The following is a 19,931-nucleotide window of genomic DNA, read 5'->3' on the forward strand; positions in this document are numbered from 1 at the left end:
GAAGAGTGGCACATCAGGAATAGCGAGGAATTAGAAATTAACCACTATTATTATTGAACCTCTTCCACATGCTGATTTATCAATGAAAATAGTCACATACATATTAGCTTTAAACCTCTACAGACCAGCCCTCAGCCATAAGCTGTATCTAAAATTCCATACATCTCCCTTATAAATGATGTCAATGAAGATATTATTGACAAGACAGCAAGAAGTCTAGCCAACAATGGCGTATTTAGTCTTCTAAATTTCAAATTTCTGAGGAGACAGGCATTACTGCATTTCTCTTTTATTCTTTCATCTGCAATTCTATGCTGTTAACACTTGAGCTATTGTGACACAAAGTTGCTTTGAGCTATAGAAAACAGATGCCAGCGAACATGCATTAAAACATTCCACTTAATCAGTTCCAGTCATACAAATTACTTACCTCATCTCCCAACACAATTTCTTCCCTGGGAGTGTAGAAAAGAAATTCATATAGTGTATAATGCTGGAATATGCTGGAAGACAAAAACATTGACACTTCATTATGCAGGGGGTAGGGAATCCATTTAGAAAAAATATTTTGGGAGGAAACTAGGGCCATTTTGATTCACAAGGAAAACATTGCCATAACAAGACTGTACTCTTCTACCTAGATTTTTGGGAAGTATGTCTGGGGTTTTTTCTTACTTTTCCATTTTCCACCATATTCCTGATTTACAAATTTTTTGTGGGGCAGGTTCTGTCTTTGATTTGTATAGATGTGTGTGGGTTTTAAAAAAATAGATTTCTTATGGTTTTTGTAATTGGCTTTAGTGTATATGCTGTATTGTACGTTGCTCTGGGTCACTTCCGTAAGTAAAACAACAACAACAACAACAACAACAACAACAGTGAATATCAGAACCCAAGATAGGACATATTTCCAACTTTATTTAGATAGATTCTTCTATACAAACCTAACAAGGAGATCAAAGAATGTATCAGAGGTCATAGTCTCCAATGTGGACCAATATACTGAAATTTGGAATGTTAGAACAAGTGTTATTTTAAATTAATTCTGATGCTGAGAGACATACCTCACCTTGAAACACTAAATTTTTTTTAGTCCTTGCTGTTTTTCTCGGTGATCAAGTGGTATAAATTGTCTTTTTCTATTATAGCCCATCTGTTTGTGGGTAGGGGACTTATTCTGGTGAGATCACAATGCTAAGAAAAGGTGACTCATGACCATAGCAACATGAAAACATTATGACATCAGAGAGTGTGAAAATAGTTGCAGCAGATACATGGCCAGAAGACTCGCTTGGACGTACTGATGGAAGCCATGCAGTCAGCAGCAGTCACAGTGCGTTTCTGCAATCCTTATCACTGCTCTCTCTGGATGATATAACACAACGGCACCTATGAATGCTTTTCCTTAAGCACGACTTAAAGAAAAGTTTGATGGGCAAACTTATCAATAGCGGGCATCAGGGACACTGCAGTGTAGTTAGAAATAGCCTTCTAAGTCAGAGAATGGAACGTACAGCAGAGTTCTAAAGAAACAGAAGCCCTTTGTGAACATCACAGAGCCAGGGGGATGCAGTGGATAGGCTAGGACTGGGGACTCCAGTTCAAATCCCCACGCAGCCATGAAAGTTCATTGGGTGTCATTGCACCAATCACCATCTATGAGCACTAATCTATCTTAGAATATAGAATCATAGACTTGGAATAGACCACAAGGGCCTTCGAGTCCAACCCCCTGCCAAGCAGGAAACACCATCAGAGCACTCCTGACATATGGTTGTCAAGCCTCTGCTTAAAGACCTCCAAAGAAGGAGACTTCACCACACTCCTTGGCAGCAAATTCCACTGTTGAACAGCTCTTACTGTCAGGAAGTTCTTCCTAATGTTTAGGTGGAATCTTCTTTCTTGTAGTTTGGATCCGTTGCTCCGTGTCCGCTTCTCTGGAGCAGCAGAAAACAACCTTTCTCATAGGAATGTTGTGATTTTATATATATACACACATACACATGGTTCAGCCATGAACACAACCTTGATCTCCTTGGAGTAAAGGTAGGATAGAGTTGCTTTATTTTTTATTAAGTTTTATTTATTATTATAACAAGAACTTCCATGTCTATATATTAAAACCCCTCATGAACTCCTGGTCCTAGTTTTTTGTTTTTTGAAAATTACCGCTACAGAAATACTTTATACCTTGGCCATGTCTCTCAGACCGAAGACATGCTCATTTGTGTAACTGAATACACCCTTTTGGATTCAGGAAGGCGAGGGGAATGCGTATGCGTAGGCCAAATTATTACTGTCCTGGTTCTCAAGGAGCTTCCATTGAGCCACATTTCTATCAAATTATGTAGCTTGGACAACATACATATTTCTCCTCCAAAACAGTACAAAATTTCCTTTCCTTTCTTTTTTTACGGGACACAATGGAATACACTTGGCATTCCTTTCTGCCGTTACTGATGGTTAGACTTTTGGCACGACAAGACAAATGATTACACATGTGAATGAAGTTACAGGGTAGGGCTTTTTATGACACCTTGCAAGGATCTGAAAGTGATTAATGCCAACATATTTCCCCAGCTTAACTGTTTCCTGAAAGAAAATGTCAAGAGATATGTTGATGCTTGCTTGCCTGCCTCCGGAGACAAGATGAAAAAAGGGGGGGGGGGAGAGAGAAAAACACTGTCATCTTTTAGCAGACGTGAAGGCATCATCAGAGCTTCTGTGTGGATTGTGCCTCTATATTCAGGCATTTCTCCTTGTTTTTATTACAGTTCTCAGATGTTTATAACAAAGCTTCCTCCAGGAAAAAAAAAAGGTTTTAAGAGCTGAAGCACCAAATACTCATTTTGAGGAAGGAAAAATACCTTAGCTCCATCACTGAAAATATATACAGAATGTACAGCCTTTGCATCCAGCATCCCTGGCAGCTGTTGATGACTTAAGTGTCCTGGCAGAACCCAATGTTGACCTTAAACTCATTTCTCACATTCTGTTCAGCATTAGGGACTCCATTCTAACAGCACATTATTACCCCAATGCAGAAGCAGGCACTGTAGGAAATTAAAATGATGGACCCCAGATCAGGAATTCTGTGATTCTATGCCACTTCTGCAGCTCTAACAGTAAGGTGGATATGACCTGTTTTAACCTTTCTGAGCACAAATGCAATGAGAAGGAACAGGAAAGTTAAAACAGGTCATAGCCACAATTTGATTACTGATAGAGCTGCAGAGGTGGAATAGAATCACAGAATTGTAGAGTTGGAAGGGGACAGAGGGTCATCTAGCTCAACTCCCTGCACTACAGGAATCTCCAGTAAAGCATCCATGTCAGGCCCAGAACTGGTGTTACTCCACTGCCCTGGTGATCCAGATGCAGCTTCTAGTGAAGGAAGGCATGCTGTCTTTCAAGAGACATCTAGTCCCAAGCCAGATCAGGGACTGGCCTGCAGTTTGTGGTTTTTTAAAATTGATTTTACATTTCCAATATCGATACTAAACATTCATTTTTCAATCCCCCCCCCCCCGCCTTCCCTCAGCTTCCATTTCTGGTTTATTACGTCAAGCCAGCAAGCAAGCAGCAAATGGAAGAATGCAAAGTGAGAGAGCTGGTGTGAATGGTCCACCCCTTTTCTCCCTCAGGTATTAGCTCTTGACCAGTTTTCCTGACTGGAAAAATGCATCTATCAAGTCTGCTGTTGTACGCAGTTCCCCGTTTCATTGTTCTTTTACAATTCCAGACAGCTTTCACCCTGATATCTATGTTAGGCGTTTATGTTCTGTTGGTTTGTTTTTCAAATTGCTAGTTTCGATGTCCGTTTACATCAAACACATTTATTTTGCCAGTATTGTTGTGGCAATGTGTGATTATGTTTCATGTTATGTTTCCATTTTTTATGACTTGTAATATGTCATAAATTGTGCTTTAACAGGTTGTGAGCCACTTTGTGTGAAGGAAACTGCGAAAGGTGGCCTATATATATATAAAATGTGGCAGCTGATTGGAAGCTTCATGCTCAAAAGCAGCATACCTCCAAATAACTGGGAAGAAGAAGAAGAAGAGTTTGGATTTGATATCCCGCCTTTCACTCCCCTTCAGGAGTCTCAAAGCGGCTAACATTCTCCTTTCCCTTCCTCCCCCACAACAAACCCTCTGTGAGGTGAGTGGGGCTGAGAGACTTCAAAGAAGTGTGACTGGCCCAAGGTCACCCAGCAGCTGCATGTGGAGGAGCGGAGACGCGAAACCGGTTCCCCAGATTATGAGATTACCGCTCTTAACCACTACACCACACTGGCTCTCACTGCCACTGTTCCATTGTTGAACAACTCTTACTATCAAAAGGTTCATCCTGATATTTAGCCAGAATCTACTTTCTCGTAACTTGAAGTCATTGGTTTGGGTCCTAGCAGGAGAAAACAAGGTTGCTCCATCCTACATGTGACAGCCCTTTAGAGATTTGAAGATGGCTATTGTATTTCCCTCTCAGTCTCCTCTTTACCAGGCTAAACATAATTTCATCAACCATTCCTCATAAAATTTGCTTTCCAGATCCTGTATCATCTTGGTTGCCCTCCTCTGCACACATTCCAGTTGTCAATATCCTTTTTAGCGGTGCCCAGAACCAGACACAGTACTCTAGTTGCAGTTTGACCGAGGCGGAATAGAGCGGGACTATTACAGTTGTGATCCAGCCAGACATTTATTTTTGTATTTGCGTTAGTTGCCCTGCACCAATGCTAATACAGTGGTACCTCGCAAGACGAATGCCTCACTAGACAAAAAAACTCGCTAGACGAAAGGGTTTTTTGTTTTTTGAGCTGCTTCGCAAGACGATTTTCCCTATGGGCTTGCTTCGCAAGACGAAAACGTCTTGCAAGTTTGTTTCCTTTTTCTTAACACCGTTAATACAGTTGCGACTTGACTTCGAGGAGCCTTTTTTGAGGTTTTTAAAGACTTTGGTGATTTTTGAAGCTTTTCCAAAACTTTCCCGACACTGTGCTTCGCAAGACGAAAAAAATCGCAAGACGACAAAACTCGCGGAACGAATTAATTTCGTCTTGCGAGGCACCACTGTATACCTCTGAATAGATGCTTCTTGGGAGAAACTGAACACTTTGTTAATTGAAACTGTTAATGACATTTGATTTCACAAAAGAGGACTGCAACCCCAAGTGGGCAGTTAAGTAAAAAATAAAAAGGGACATCCCCCCACACACCTGAAAATATTAATTTAAGACACATGCAAATATAATTAAAAAGCCAATCAATTAAAAAAACAACCTGATGATTAACATATGTTATTTTTTTTAAAAAAAGTGCAAATGTAACAATAAAACAAAGAATCAAAAATGTAATAATCTGAACAAAGTGTAACAACAAAAATGTAACAACAAAAAAGTAAGAAACTGATTAAGATCACACCACTCTCCCACCTAGAAATATACTTTGCCCCTTCTGTGCTCTTCCAAAGGAAAAAAAAATCTGATGCTGCCACTGCTTGTACTATAAGAATTAATGCCACTATCTGAGTTCCCAATCTTTACTCTTTAGTTGTGAACCTCCCAGAAGCTCAGAGTTCATTCAGGGAGGTTTACTACTACAAAGGTTGGGTATCTCCATCTAATCCAATGCACGAAATAAGTAAAACTGTAAGTAAAACTGTATACACTCTTGTCTCCTTGTCCCTGTCTCCTCTTCTTTGTCATCCTAAAACATAGACTGAATTTAAAATGTGTAAAGTCCCCCCATGTTTTGTTGGCCAGAAACTGTGGCAAGAATCTGCATAAGAGGTATTAACTAGAAGGCGATCCCAGAAGTCTCTTAATATATTTCATTTAGTTTAAGATGAACTTTACAAATAGCTTGCTTATTGACTTTTGCCTTCTGGTGAGATTGCTGTCTATTATCTCACAAAAATATTGAGGGGGGGGGAGTGTTATATTCACTGTAATAGTAACCTTGATAGAGTTAACTTGTAGTTTTTTATTTTCTCCACTCTGCCCTCTTCAGGTAGTTACTGTATTTCCTCTTAGCTCAGTATTTTCTAACCAGTATCTGCCAGTGTGGTTAGATATTTGTTCACCAACTTTATTCCTATCTCTGGAAGAGCAAAGAAAGACTTTGAAGGAACCTGGGTCAAACTAATATTGTTAATACTGCTTACTAGCGTGGCAAGATGAACATACAGTGGAGATATTTTTGAAGCTTCAAACATTTATATTGGGGTTCACAGGCAGGGAACTCATGCCTGACCTAAAGTCAAGCATTTTGTTTTGAACTGTAGTAGGAACACATCATCTGGGAAATGCTGAAATGTAGATGCCAAAACTGAGCTTCAGACAGCTCACCATGATTCAAGACATTTCTTAAAATTGGGCATTGCTACTGATCAATGTGAGTAAGGATATAAATATCAGAGAGAAATTGTATGTGAGGTTCTTCCCATCAAGACCTCCTTGACTTTGTGCTTTTTTGTCACTGTTATATGCACCCATATCATATTTTGTTATCCTGTGAATTTGATATGTTGAAGTAAATTAGTTTTTATTTTTAAAAGGACCTCTTTTTCCCATTTAACTTGGTTTTATATTTTAATGGCTGTATGATACCTATCAGGACCCTCAGAAAATACAGATGTATGTCACACAAGTAACCCAAAACATGGTTTATTAGCTGCTGTGGTGTATGGGCTTATCATTATAAATTACTATTATTACTACTATATTTCTTTTATATCCCACCTTTCCTCTAAGGAGCTGAAGGTGGCATGGATGGCTCTCCCCCTCCTCGTTTTATCAACACAACAATCCTGTGGTGTAGGTTGTGCTACGACAACCCTGTGAGGCACATTGTGCTGCGAGACTAACTGGCCCAAGGTTGCTCACTGAACTACATGGTTGAGCGGCTATTTGAACCCTGGTCTCCTAAGTCCTAATCCAATACCACTCTGCTTCTCTTATCCATAAGAAGCTATACTATTCATAAGAGGCATCTATGACATCTGAACACTGCGTGCATTTGGTAAGGTGCATCACAGAGTGCTTCTTAACAATGAACATGTAAGATAAATACCTGATCTTCAAATAATTGATTATGGCTTTGGCTTGGTCTACTGTGAAGAACTCAAAGCCACCGCTTTTCTCCGAATTGCGTCGCCCAATTCCAGCCATTGCATTTCTGAGTTCTTGGATGTTATCTTCCAGTGTCATATGCTGAGCTGCAATGCATACCAGAAAACACATACAACCCACCCTCATTTTTAACACTTTGAAGGTTTTAAATCAAGTGTGGAAAATAAGATCTGACAACTAGTTATTAGCTGGAAAGACATTATGTCGCAAACCTTTTACGTACAAACAACTAGATAATTCAGCTAGATTTCACCCGGATCTCATGGCTTTCAAAGCTCAATGTATTTGCCACATTAAGAAATAAATTGCACAAGCAATTCTCCAGGCATAATCACTCCTAAATTCACTTCATTGGTGTTCAAGAAATGAATCAGATACTGAACTAAGAGAAGGCAAAAAAAAAATAACCAAGGCAAAATCAGATAATGGCCATTTTCTTCAGGATATTAAAGTGGGGATGAGTGAATTGCCCTGTAAGAATGCACTCTTGTTCGAACTACCAAAGACAGTGAACACTACTGCTATCCCAGAGCACAGTCTTTGATGGAGGTCATATACATCTAAAAATAAATAAATAACTATGCCAGCCCCAAATAGCATGGAATTCCCTGTTAATGTAAATGAGGTGGTTGATTCAGAAAAGCAATTATGAGGCAGCCACCTCTGGAAGAATATCAGGAAGAACCAACTGGGAAAATATTCCCACAAAAGAGCAGATTGTACCTTTGGACTGAGTCTACTGAAAAGAATGTCAAGCTCTTTTTCAGAGAACTGCTTCATATTGCAAACAGATCTGAAAAGCTTTGGCTTTCAAATACTCCCATGTCAAGATTAGTCTTTATGCACAAAGGTGGCTATAGAAAAGGAGAGAGGAGGAAGCAAAGAAATGTGGGGTGGGGGTGTTTCTGTGTGCAAAGGGAAGTTGGAAAAAAGGAAGGAGGTGGTAGGGAAACCTGGGACATGAAAGGGTCTGAAGGATAGGAGAGGATGGTGGCTTCATAACTGGGAAGAACGTGGAAAGGGTGCTTGGTAGTTGCACTGTGTGGCAGGAGGAAGATGCAGAAGGTCATCGTGGGAATGGTTTGTGCTCAAGGTGGATTACACAAAAGCAGGAGCACATGGACACGGGTGAAAGCGAAAACGTGTGCAAAGCGGTGACTTCAGAAATTGGGTTGGGAGGGTGAATGAGGAGGGAAGGGGAAGCTCCAGGGGTTAATGTTAACAGACTGACAAGGGAGTTGGTGAGTGGAGCAAGTAGGGGCACAGCCACACACACACATACACAAGTCTAAAAGTGCAGCAAGTTTACAATATGATGATCATGGTCGTTATCTGGTTTATATATAAAGTAAATTAATTCTATTTTCAGATCCTTTCAAATAAATTAATTACAAAATATATCAACTGTATTTGATTAGTGAGAAGGTGTGCAGAAGGCTTCAAACAACATGAAACCATGGTCAGGCCTACACAGTATGTCACTGCCTTTAACTCTGCAATTTCTGGCTTCCATGCATCTTTTCAATTTACTAAGCAAAATAACGATGGCTAGTGAGTTGTATCAAAAATAAACTTACAACCTGCTGAAACTTGGGATGCTCAAAAATCATGCTTTTGCAACTCATTCTTGCTCAAAAACAAAACAGGGTTGAGAAAACAACTACTTCTAACAAAAAGTAAATTAATTTATTAAAATGCTCAAACGGGAAACCCAAAATGCAAAATACAACAAAACTTACTCTCAATGTTATTCATCAGCATATTTAACAGAGTCAGGAGTCCTCCAAGTTGCACAGGTGTGAACTCTAATGCTTTAGCCCACCAAAATCCAGAGACATAATAATCCAGTAATGCAGCTTGTTTCAAAGATGTCAAAGGTTCTTTCATATTTAGGAACATTTCCATATAACTGCAATTAAAAATTGTGATTATCCAAAACTGGAGCATTAAGACCAAGCTAGGACATGTAGCTACAACAATCTTGCTTCCCATACCCTCCTTTTAAAAGAGCAGGTTAACCAGACTTTAGTAATCTGCGTAAATCCTGTTGACCTGCTAGAAAACCATTATCATGTGATTCCTCACTGTAAGCACTGTACCATGAGCTCAGGCCTAATTTAGTGCAAATAAGCGTTAATTAATTACGATAACATTTTCATGTTGTCAGCTATCCAGAGCTTTGGAAAGACAGGGCATAAATTAATAAATGTAATTAACTCACTTTGATTATGTAGTCACTTTAAATAAACCCACAAGTGGAGTAACACAAGATAAATTCCCTTACAATGGCAATCAAACACAAGAAAGCATGAGTGTGTGGATAACTACTAGTCAAAAGATCCTAAATCAGTATAGGATTCCATTGCTCTATCCTTTGGAAAGAATCTGGCAAAAACTGGTATAAGCTGTTCAACCCATTAACTCAACAGAGAATAAAAATAACAACAAAATCTATACTTATGGGTAAGTTCAACAGACTTACCTTTGAACTCCTGCTATATCTTGTTCCAACAGAATATTAATCTGCGTAAGGGAAAGCAATTTCCAAGCCATTGCCTCTTCTTCTTTAACAGCATCCTCCTCCTGTAGAAAGCAAATTACATTACATTACAATAGCAGCCACACACACAACTTATTTATCTGAAGGATCTCTTCATCAAAGCATAAAAAGAAACAATGGCAGCTGCCAATGCTAACTTAGCTGATTTGGGAACAGACAGATAAGTGGAAATTAATTTGTCTTACATTGTAAATGAAATACTTCTCAGAGAACGCAACATTGCAAAGCAGAAATTCAAGTTCATACTAGATAACAAGTTAAATTTGAATGAAACTCTTAACCCAGAGGTTATTTAACTATGGTCCAAGAACCACAAGAGGTTCACCACAGACCACCCTTTCAGGGACTTCACCAAGACGGTAATGAAAATAGACAACAAATGCTGAATGTTCCTGAAGCTTCTTTCACATACTGAAATAATAACCTATCCCAGGCATCCCCAACCTTCAGTCCTCCAGATGTTTTGGATTACAATTCCCATCATCCCTGACCACTGGTCCTGTTAGCGAGGAATCATGGGAGTTGTAGGCCAAAACATCTGGAGGGCCACAGGTTCGAGATGCCTGACCTATCCAATTCCTATAAGGTGTCTCCTCTTATCTTCCCCCCTCCAACTTTTTTTTCCTTCTTGAAAAAAACCATTTAAATATTTTGCCTAGTTTCAAAATGCATCACCCAAATTTGATTATATAGATATTGATTAAGCAAAGGCAGAGGAACCCTTTTCAGCCCTAGGCCAGCATTTTCCTGTGCGAAACCTGCAGAGGAGCACATTAGGGTTGACAGATCAGGAGACCCAGTGATATCAGGGCCCTAACCGGAGACCTAGGGGGCGGCCCCTGATGATGTCATGGGGGTAGGTCCTGAAGATAGAGCTTAATTGAGAAAGGGGAGGGGGCAGCCCCTCCCCACCCCGACTGTCTATGCTATAATTTGCAATGAACTCCTGTCAGGCTGAAGCTTGAAATCTTTATTTATTAAAGGAACTCTTGCCCACTTGGAGATGCAGGTCTCCACCTGGCCCCTGTAGGGGGCCAAGCAAACCTGGAGACTTCAGGCTAGACCTGGAGTTTTGGCAACCCTAGATCAGGTGTCTGTGATAGGTAGGGTCAGAGAGAAGTAGGTGTGGCCAGAAACAAAAAATTGGTTGGGCCAGGGTAAGAGTGGTAGAGCAACATAATGCAACTCCAACATTCCAGCATGCAAACATTTCTGCACCCAAACACATTTCTATAATCTCCATGAAGGCATGCAAGAGAGATTATCACAGTTCAACAGCACATCCCTGACACATAAAAGCACTCAAGGAGGGTATGGAGCAAGGCCAATGATCTTTTGATGAAGGGTGGTATATAGATTTAATAAATGAATAAAAAAGGGGGAGTGGCCTGGGAATTGGCTTGGGCAAAGTCCTGAGGAGTGGATAGAGTGGCCTGGATGACCACATTTGGGCCCCAGGCCCGAGCTATAAAGGAAAAGAGGCATCAATGATCAAGATAATTGGTTGTATCTAATGGAATCACCCCGTTAGTGCAAAGACGTCTGCTTCCATGGTGGAACTTCCACTCTCTACACCCCTCCCAAATCTGCTCAAGGAGGGGGAACCCCCAGAACAGATGTGGGGCACGAGGAGGAGAGGAAGAGGAAGTTCCACTGCACAAGGAAATGTCTCCCCAAGGAGGAAGCAGACTGCCTTTCAAAAGAAAGCAATGGCTGGGGATGAGTAAGTACTTCTGTAGCTGGACAATCTTTATGTACCAATACCACATACGGCTTTGGGAGGAGGGTTTACATAACATTCACTGGCAGAGAAGCTAGCCAGTGTCTTAGACCCCAAACTCGTCCTGCACATAACTGACATAGTCTAACAGCACACAGACTCACTGTTTCTAAATATACATTAATTTCTGAAAGTCTCAAATTATCCATGCTATCACCAGGCAGGTAGAGTGCAATAGCATCTATTTTTGAGCTGTTCTATTTCTTAAGCAAGGAAGCACTCCAAAAATAGCCATGTTGATTTACAATCCCACTCAAAATAGAAGCCATGTCCTAGAAGACAAAGTCAATGCAAGGAGGGAGCCCCCTCCCCGACCCCACCAGGGCTTAATAGTTTAAAGCAATTTAAAAAAAAGGAAAGGGAAAATAAACCATGGCTTGTAAATCACACTGTAGTACTATAGGAATTATTAGCAATTTATTAAATGTGCACCTGTTTACTTGTACCGAACACCAAATACCACTATTTACCAATTCATATCTTATTACCAACAAGAAGTGAAAAGCCCCACCGCCCCCTTGCTTCGGCTGTACATGTATAAGAACATAATGGCCTGTTGGATCATCGTTGCTTTCTGTGGCAGAGGGCTCCATAGTTTTACTGCTGGTTTATCAACTGCAGTGGTTTGCCCGCAACACTGAAATGTGTGAACTGGGATCTTCCTTACCAGAGATTCCCAATTGTCTCATTGGGGATATGTTCATAAGCAATCACTGTATTGGGAGAAATTGCTGCTGTATTTTGGACTTCTGAGGTTTTAGTATCATCTGGCAGCAACTTCTGAAGCAGCGACTACAATTAACCTAATATCCCCTCAGCAAATTGGTGGAAAGCAATGTGAGGTTCTGCTGGGGAAGACTTAGTTCCTATAAAAGTCAGCATTTTTTATCCAATAGTAACAAACCTCACTTCTTACTCCACTTCATTGTGAGAAATGTCTGCATTCTCCTAATCTCTGCTTCCTGTTCTTTAACCAGTTACCAATCCACGGCAGCTAAGTTTACTCAAGAGCCTTTGATGAGGACCTTTGCCAAAAGCTTTGTGGAAACTCAAATATATAATGCCTACACCCATGTTTTTGTGTTTGTTGACACTTCTAAAGAACTTCTAGGGGTTGGTAAGAGAGAACTTCTTTTTTCAGAAGCCACATTGATTTTTCCTCAGCAGAGCTTGTTATTTCATATGTTTAATTCTGCTTCCCATCAATTTACCTGGAACAGACAGTAGGATACAAGACCTCTTCTTAAAAACTGGTATAAGATTAGCAGCATTCAAATCCTCCAACATGAAGGCCAATTTCAGTGCAAAGATCAATCAAGGTCTGAGTAAAGTAGAACCACTCATCCGCACTCCCTTGCCACAGAACACACAGTGGGAGCTGCTGCGTGGCAACTACTCACAAAGACTTAGCTTTACTGTGAGATGAGTGAGACCCAGCTGCTTAGACCCACTCCGTTGCCTACTGTAAGCTGTTGCCTGCCAACTGTTATCAAGGGAACACTTGCCTCCATCATGCCTGCCTCCATCATCACCTGGACAAGACCCAGCTCCTCAGTCTCATTCCTTTGTCTCAGAGATCTCAATAGGAACTGTTGCTTGGCAACTGCCAACAGGCAACAAAGGAAGATTCTCTCCATCATGGTCTGAGTGAGATCCAGTGAGGACATCAGAAGTGCAACTAGGGATGAGGGTAGGAAATACCTCCTGAATAATCCTGGTGCCACAGGGCCAATAATAATAATAATAATAATAATAATAATAATAATAATAATACATTTTAATATCCCGCCCTCCACAGCCGGGCTCAGGATGGCTAACATCAAAATATAAATACATTAAAACATAAAATTCAGCAATTGACCGAAATACAGCTTAAAATTGGATTAACCACGTGCTCTCTTGTCCTAGTAACAGGCTTGAATCTTTTGTAGGTCACTTTGATTGCCTTTTGAGACTATAATGCAGGATATAAGTATTAATAAAATATATATTTTTAAATAAAGTATCAGAAATTTCACTTTTAAGAACTCTTATTCCTAACCCATGTGGGCCCAGCCATGCATTAATTTTTTATTTGTTGATTACCTCAGATAATTAAACTTGTCACCTTTATTTGACTTAGTTTGCAAAGTAGTATCCTCGGCAGGGCTCTATGAAAATATACCAATCCTTCTTCAGTCATCCTTTTGTACGTAGGTCATTTAACAATTCACGCGCCTCCAGGGCTGGTTTCTGGATTCTGATATATTTAGACTATTTAATTTTGTCTTAATGTTTTGAGCAACAAACTCCCCAAGTTCTTTTTCCCTTGCCTTACTGCCAAAGTATGCACTCCTTTTTATTTCCCCCATTTCAACAAAACTCCCACTTTTTAAATGAAAACTTCTTGCCTTTTATAGCTTCCTTGACTCTGCTCGTTAAGCAGACTATTGGTGCTTAACATCAAAAAGGCCGCAGAGCAGCTTTTAAACCTATTTCTGGGGGAAAGCTGACAGGAGCTGTGGAACATTGGGTCCAGGACAATTCATCCTTTAGGGATGATGGTGTAAATATTTCTAGTCATCAAAGTGGCAATAGGGTAAAACTTGACAATGAGCATACAGGGGAGGGGGAGAAATGACAGCTGTTTGAAGAGGCCAGAGAGAACTTGCACACAAAGAGACAATTTTGAGAGGGGCACAGAGTAAAGGTACTTACAGGCTAGTACTAGAACAATTCAAGATAGAGACATGGGATTGCACACTGTTAAGAGAGAACATAGGTATAATGGGCATATCACAAATCTTGTGGAAGAGGAAAAAAAATCCAGGGAAAATAGACATGTCATTTAGGTACAGTCACAATACTGCTTTCCTACTTTGAGGTGATTTTCTGAAGCCATCTTTTGAAAAAATACTGTGTTTCATAAAAAAAGTAAATCCATCTCAGAAGGAAAGAAAATATGGTAAAGATTTTGCCCCAGTTTTTAAGTGTACAGATGTCTACAGACAGAGCCAATCTTAGTATTATGGGTGAGATCCAATGTTTCACCAGCAGACACAGTGGTCCTTTTCCTCCGGCACCCTTGCGGCCCCAACCTGTTTCCAAGGGATCCCCAAACCCCCTACAGCTGATTTGGGGGGTACACAGGAGGGAGCTGCAGAGAGAGGAGAAAGGGGAAGGCCTGCAAGAGGAAGTCCGCTGCACAAGTGGGATGCCACATCTGGATATTGACCTGTAAATGCAACTGACCCTTTTCTACAACACTGTTGCCAAAATGATGGAAACCCAGGTGACGATAAATGGACCCATCTTTCCCATCTTTGACAAAAGAGAGCATTTGAATGCAAGGAAATGCAAGCCCAATCTTTACCTGACCATACTCCAATGAATTACAATTTTAATTCTTACACCATCTGAATTAATGCACTTCACCATCTCACAACCATTGGTCTGGTTCAAACCATAATTAAAAACAAACTATGGTTTAACATGAATGGGCAGTATGCTGATGCCTTACTACTTCTCTGCTTCTGCCACACTGCCAGAAAACAAGTCAGAGTTTGTTTTGTTTTAATGTTCAAATCCTAGCTTGTGATTCATTTCTCTCCCAATAAACCATAAGTAGTAACAAAGGTTTGTTCTTGGCTTACTTTTCTCGGGGGATAACAAATCAGAAGCCAAGGTTCGGATATCACAAAAAATCAGATTCCGAACTCTTTCCCATATGTACTTATCCATTTATTCATAAAATAATTTCTATACCACACTTTGGTCCTCCTTAAAGTGCCAATTTAAAAAGTTATAAAACCAGAGAGCATTAAAACAAACCAACAAATTCATGCCACAGGCAGCTATGAATTAAAATTAACTGAAAGCCTGGCAGAATAAAAATGCCATACCTGTACAACTAGATGCAATATTATTCCATTGTATTTTTATGCTGTAAATCTACAAATAATGGGTGGAATACAAATTTAATTAATTTTTTTTAAAAAAAATCATTAGTGAGAGGTGTAATTGAACTTCTAGGTAAAACACAGACTATTAAAATCTATCTCACACACATACATCTTTCTGGTTTAATCCCAGCTACCAGCAGCAATAGAAAAGTTATTTCCTTTATATCTCATGCCAGTCTACTTTCTGAATTAAAACTCTTCCTTTGTACATTTGATTCACGCAGGCTTCTCCTGACTGACCTTCATTCCCTTTTTGGTTTTCTCCCCAATGTGCTCTGTCTAACTTCAGATTGTAAGCCTTTGGGCACTGCCTGTTTTCTTCTTGATTTTTGTACACTGCCAAATAAATTATATTAAAATGCAAGCCAGCTTTACTCAGTCTTCAGTCCTACACATGCTTACTTCAGAGTAAAACCCTACTGAACTGTCTCAAACACCAAAATTAACATGCATAGGATCAGGCTGTCAGATTTCCAAGTCATGGCCCAAACATTGCTTCAAAACTCTGACATCAAGGGTTTTGGGTTTTTTTTAAAAAAAGTTTGTGTCTTTTATTTATTTATTTATAAAAGTATTTATATACCACCCTCTCCTAAAATATCAGGGTGGTGTACATTATGTATACTATAAAATATAAACACAATTAAAAACAGAACAGAGTTATCGTTAAAGTGACTGGCTGGTCAAAAGGTTTTAAAAGCAGCACAAGTCTCTTGGCATTTATACCATTAAAACATGTCAATTACCAATCTACAGGACCATAGGAAGTTGCCTTATACCAAGTTAGATCACTTGTCCTTTTACGTTGCTATTGTCTCTAAGCTGATTGGAAGAACTTCTCCATGTTTTCAGGAAGTTATCCCAAGGTATGACTCTGGGAACTTCCGCATTTGACACGTGTTTAGTTAAACCTCTTTGGCATTGCATGTACACTATTTTTAGCAACTAGGTTGGCACTCCACAACTTCTCCTCCTCCTCCTCCTCCTCCTCCTCCTCCTCCTCCTCTTCTTCTTCTTCTTCTTCTTCTTCTTCTCTTTCTCCTTCTTCTTAACAATTAAAGCTTACTTCCAACACTTCCACCATGCTAACTCTGCCCTTTTCACTCATTTCACATGATCTGCTTGAAGCGCTTTCGAGTTTCTTTCCCATTCTTGGTATGCACGCATAAAACATAAAGATGCAATACTAAATGTGCTTGCATCAGTTTTTATGGTCACCTAGCAATATGTATTTATAACTACATTCAATCTTTCTGCATTTTTGCATCACCTGTATACAAATGCTTTCTATCTGGAGGGAATGTTTAATTCTCAACAAGCCATCTCCCCCCCCAAAAAAAATCATTCCAATTTGGGAGTGGCTTTGTCGCATTTTCACGGTCTTTGTCTATGTAAATCTCTTTGATCACAACTAATTGGTATAGAATGGACCCCAGGTTCCTCCTCTTTTACTATGGCAGAAGACCTCTGCCACACAGCCATTTTCTTTACTGTTCCCATCCCCTGGCCTCTCATAAAATTAATAAGAGATATGGAAATCATTAGCAATTTTGTAGATGCAAATTTCCTTTTCTCTATTCCATTGGCTCTGAAGTTCAGGGAAATTAACAAGGTGGGAGAAAAGCATGGCAATTTGTTTTAATCTAAAAACCACTATGTACACCAGTGCTAATGCAAACATGTATATACTGACAAAACTTATGGTTTCCCTACCGGAATCCAGAGAGGCGCATCTTGGTGAAAATGAAAAGGTTTTCTCATGTTTGTGAAGAGTGGAGAGGTAGTACAGTGAAGGAAATAACAGTGTGGAAGACTGAAAGAGAGCTATGTCATCAGTTATGTCATAATGGAGCTATATCCCCTTATGACATAGCTGATGCCACTGTCATCAGATATGTCACAATGTGAATCACATCTGAATCTTGGTTGCCATTCTTTTGCTAGCAGGGCTCCTTTAGCAGCAGCAGGACAAGCCACAACTCTGAAGGGCCATATGAATGCTAACCATTATTATTCCTCACCAACCTGCCCATGTACTCAGGTCATCTTCAGGGTACCTCTGCCATCTCAGGTAAAGCAGGTGGGAAATAACATCTATTTACTTCCAGGTATTTTCAGTGACAGGCAAAGGCCTTTCTTATTCTTGTGGTTTTTTGCCATCTGAGGGAGTTTCAAATCATGTCGTTTTCACCCTGCTGTTCTAGAGATTTTGCTGAAATTATTGTATTTTCATTCTGGTTTTTTAAAATTCCTTTTATGCTTTAAGAAATATTCGTTTATATAACGACAAACACAGAACACAGCATCCCATAATGAACAAATGGCTCTTTTACATGTTATATGTACCTAAGACTGCAGTCCTATGCACACTTACAAGGGAGTAAGCCCCAATGAACTTAGTGGGACTTACTTCTGAGTAGACATGCATAGGACTGGACTGTAAGCAAAACAGAAGAAAGTGGGCTGGATGCTGAAGAGACAGGCAGAGACATGACACAGGTGCAAGGATTTTCACACAAGCGCTGTATGGAAGTCCCACTGAGCTCTGTAGGACTTACTCCCAGGTAAGTGTGCATGACTGTAGTCTAACAATACCTTTAGCTTTAATCAATGGCTACTAGCCATGATGGCTTTGCCCCATGGTTGGAGGTGGTAATGCTTTTGAGTACCAATTTCTGGAAGCCACAGGTGGGGATAGTGATTTTGTGCTTGGATTCTGCTCCCACGGACATCTGTGTGACAACGGCGAGAACAAGATGCTGGACTAGGTGGGTCACTGGCCTGATCCAGCAGGCTCTTATTTTATTTTTAATGTGCCCTGATATGTGCAATTTTAAAGGTGATAATAATAACAAGAGTTATAATGTATATGTGTATGCTATGTTTTCTCCTGCTCTGGAGGATGGGACTCGAACCAATGACTTCAAGTTACAAGAAAGAAGATTCTGACTAAACATTTGGGGGGAAAACTTTCCGACTGCAAGAGCTGTTCAACAGTGGAACGGTCTCCCTTGGGTGCTTGTGGACTCTCCTTCCTCGGAGGTTTTTAAGCAGAGGTTGGATGGCCATCAGTGCTTTAGCGGAGTTTCCTGCGTTGCAGGGGGTTGGCCTAGATGACCCTCAGGACCCCCTTGAAACTCTACAGTTCTACGCTATATTCCTACAAAACAATTTGGTAGTCACTGGGTTGTTGTTTGCATTTTGACTATATATATATATATATATATATACACACACACACACACACACACATATAGACACACACACAGTGGTTTTATATTTTGATTTTGTTCTGTCTTAACCGCCCTGAGACCACCGGGTAGAGAGCGGCAGGTATATAAATTCAATAAATAATAAATAAATAAAACAATAATTTGAAATGTTATTGTTATTATTTCAAAAGGCAAATGTAACATATGGCCACCCTTTGGAACAACACTAATAAAATTATTATTAATTAGAGCCATAAGTGTTGGAAGCCTTCCAGAGTGGGGTGGTATAAATGATTAAAATAAAATAACTACTACTACTGACCATTAGAATAAATATAAGGATTTGAGCCTTCCCACAGCCCCTCAATACACTGGAAGGGTAGAGAATATTTTAGGGAATGGGGAGAACAGAGCATTTCACCATTAGGTGGGGAAAGGGGAAAGAAGCCAGACTGGGGAGGAGGAGGAATGAACCAAGGAGGGCGGCTGAGCGAAGGCTGGCGAGGCCTCAGGGCGGCGGCGGGGCTCGCGTAGGGGGCCAGGCCGGGGCCCTGGGGCGGAGAGGCAGGCTTTTGATTTGCTGGCTCGCCTCTTCCTACCTGCCGGCTGGCTTTCTCCTTCTCCTTCGCCTTGTTTTTCTTGGCTGCCATAACGACTGCCCTGAGCATGTCGGCGCTGCCCGTGGAAATCTTGCGGGCGGGGACATGGTGAGACCTAGGCGACGAGCCGGGATGCCCCTTGGGGTGCGAGGGGCGGGCCGAGCCCGACATGTCTCCGTCCCGCCCTCCTCCTCCTCCTCCTCCTCCAGGCCGGCCGCGTTCCAAGCGGAGCGCGCCGGGTTCCGAGGGCGGCGGAGCCCCTTCTGCTTCTCCGTCCTCTTCCTCCAACTGGGTCTTTCCCGTTTACCTCTTGGGGCCGCCTGTCCGCTTCGCGAAGGGGAAAGCGAACTCCAGAATCTGATCCGAAGTTGGGGCGCAACCCCTGGGTGGTGGGTTTAGACGTGGGCTGCTTCAACCTGCCTTTCCCCAACGTGGCGCACTCCGGATGTTTTTACGCTCCCGTTCACAGGTGGCAACAGCAGCGCCCATCCTATAGCTTGTCATAAAGGGACAGCCACGTTTCTAGGTGGGGCAGTGGGCAGTGCAGGGTTTACATATAAACTAAGCAAGCTATAGCTTAGGGCCCCACTCTGGGGGGGGGGGATTAAAGGGAAAAAAACCACTGGATGTACAGCTCCAAAATATAAGGGGGGAAAAACAAATTAAATACAACCTACATACAGCAACAGTGTTTTGTGTTGTCTAG

General features: G+C 40.9%; 1 protein-coding gene and 1 long non-coding RNA gene across 5 annotated transcripts in view; both read right to left on the reverse strand.

The window, feature by feature from the left end:
* CABCOCO1 (ciliary associated calcium binding coiled-coil 1) overlaps positions 1-19,492 on the reverse strand; it is a 53,763-nt gene extending 34,271 nt beyond the window's left edge. The window contains exons 1-5 of one of the 4 annotated variants that reach the window (XM_082222490.1): positions 19,226-19,492; positions 9,616-9,716; positions 8,873-9,042; positions 7,075-7,219; positions 431-503 (exon numbers count right to left, since the gene is read on the reverse strand). In XM_082222490.1, coding sequence (XP_082078616.1) covers positions 431-503; positions 7,075-7,219; positions 8,873-9,042; positions 9,616-9,716; positions 19,226-19,396 — 660 coding nt within the window. In that variant the 5' untranslated portion in view covers positions 19,397-19,492. Of the gene's footprint in view, positions 1-430; positions 504-7,074; positions 7,220-8,872; positions 9,043-9,615; positions 9,717-12,684; positions 12,760-12,972; positions 13,148-17,127; positions 17,191-19,225 lie in introns of those variants that run through there. The other 3 variants (XM_082222493.1, XM_082222491.1, XM_082222492.1) reach the window with 3 other exon arrangements.
* LOC309532382 lies at positions 899-2,036 on the reverse strand. Its single transcript, XR_014219835.1, has 2 exons — positions 1,958-2,036; positions 899-1,670 (listed from the first exon to the last, which is right to left on the reverse strand). It is a non-coding gene; the product is annotated as an uncharacterized lncRNA (long non-coding RNA).
* Positions 19,493-19,931: the final 439 nt, after the last annotated feature.

Source organism: Podarcis vaucheri, assembly GCF_965113315.1.
Source record: "Podarcis vaucheri genome assembly, chromosome: 5".
NCBI classification, from domain to species: domain Eukaryota; kingdom Metazoa; phylum Chordata; class Lepidosauria; order Squamata; family Lacertidae; genus Podarcis; species Podarcis vaucheri.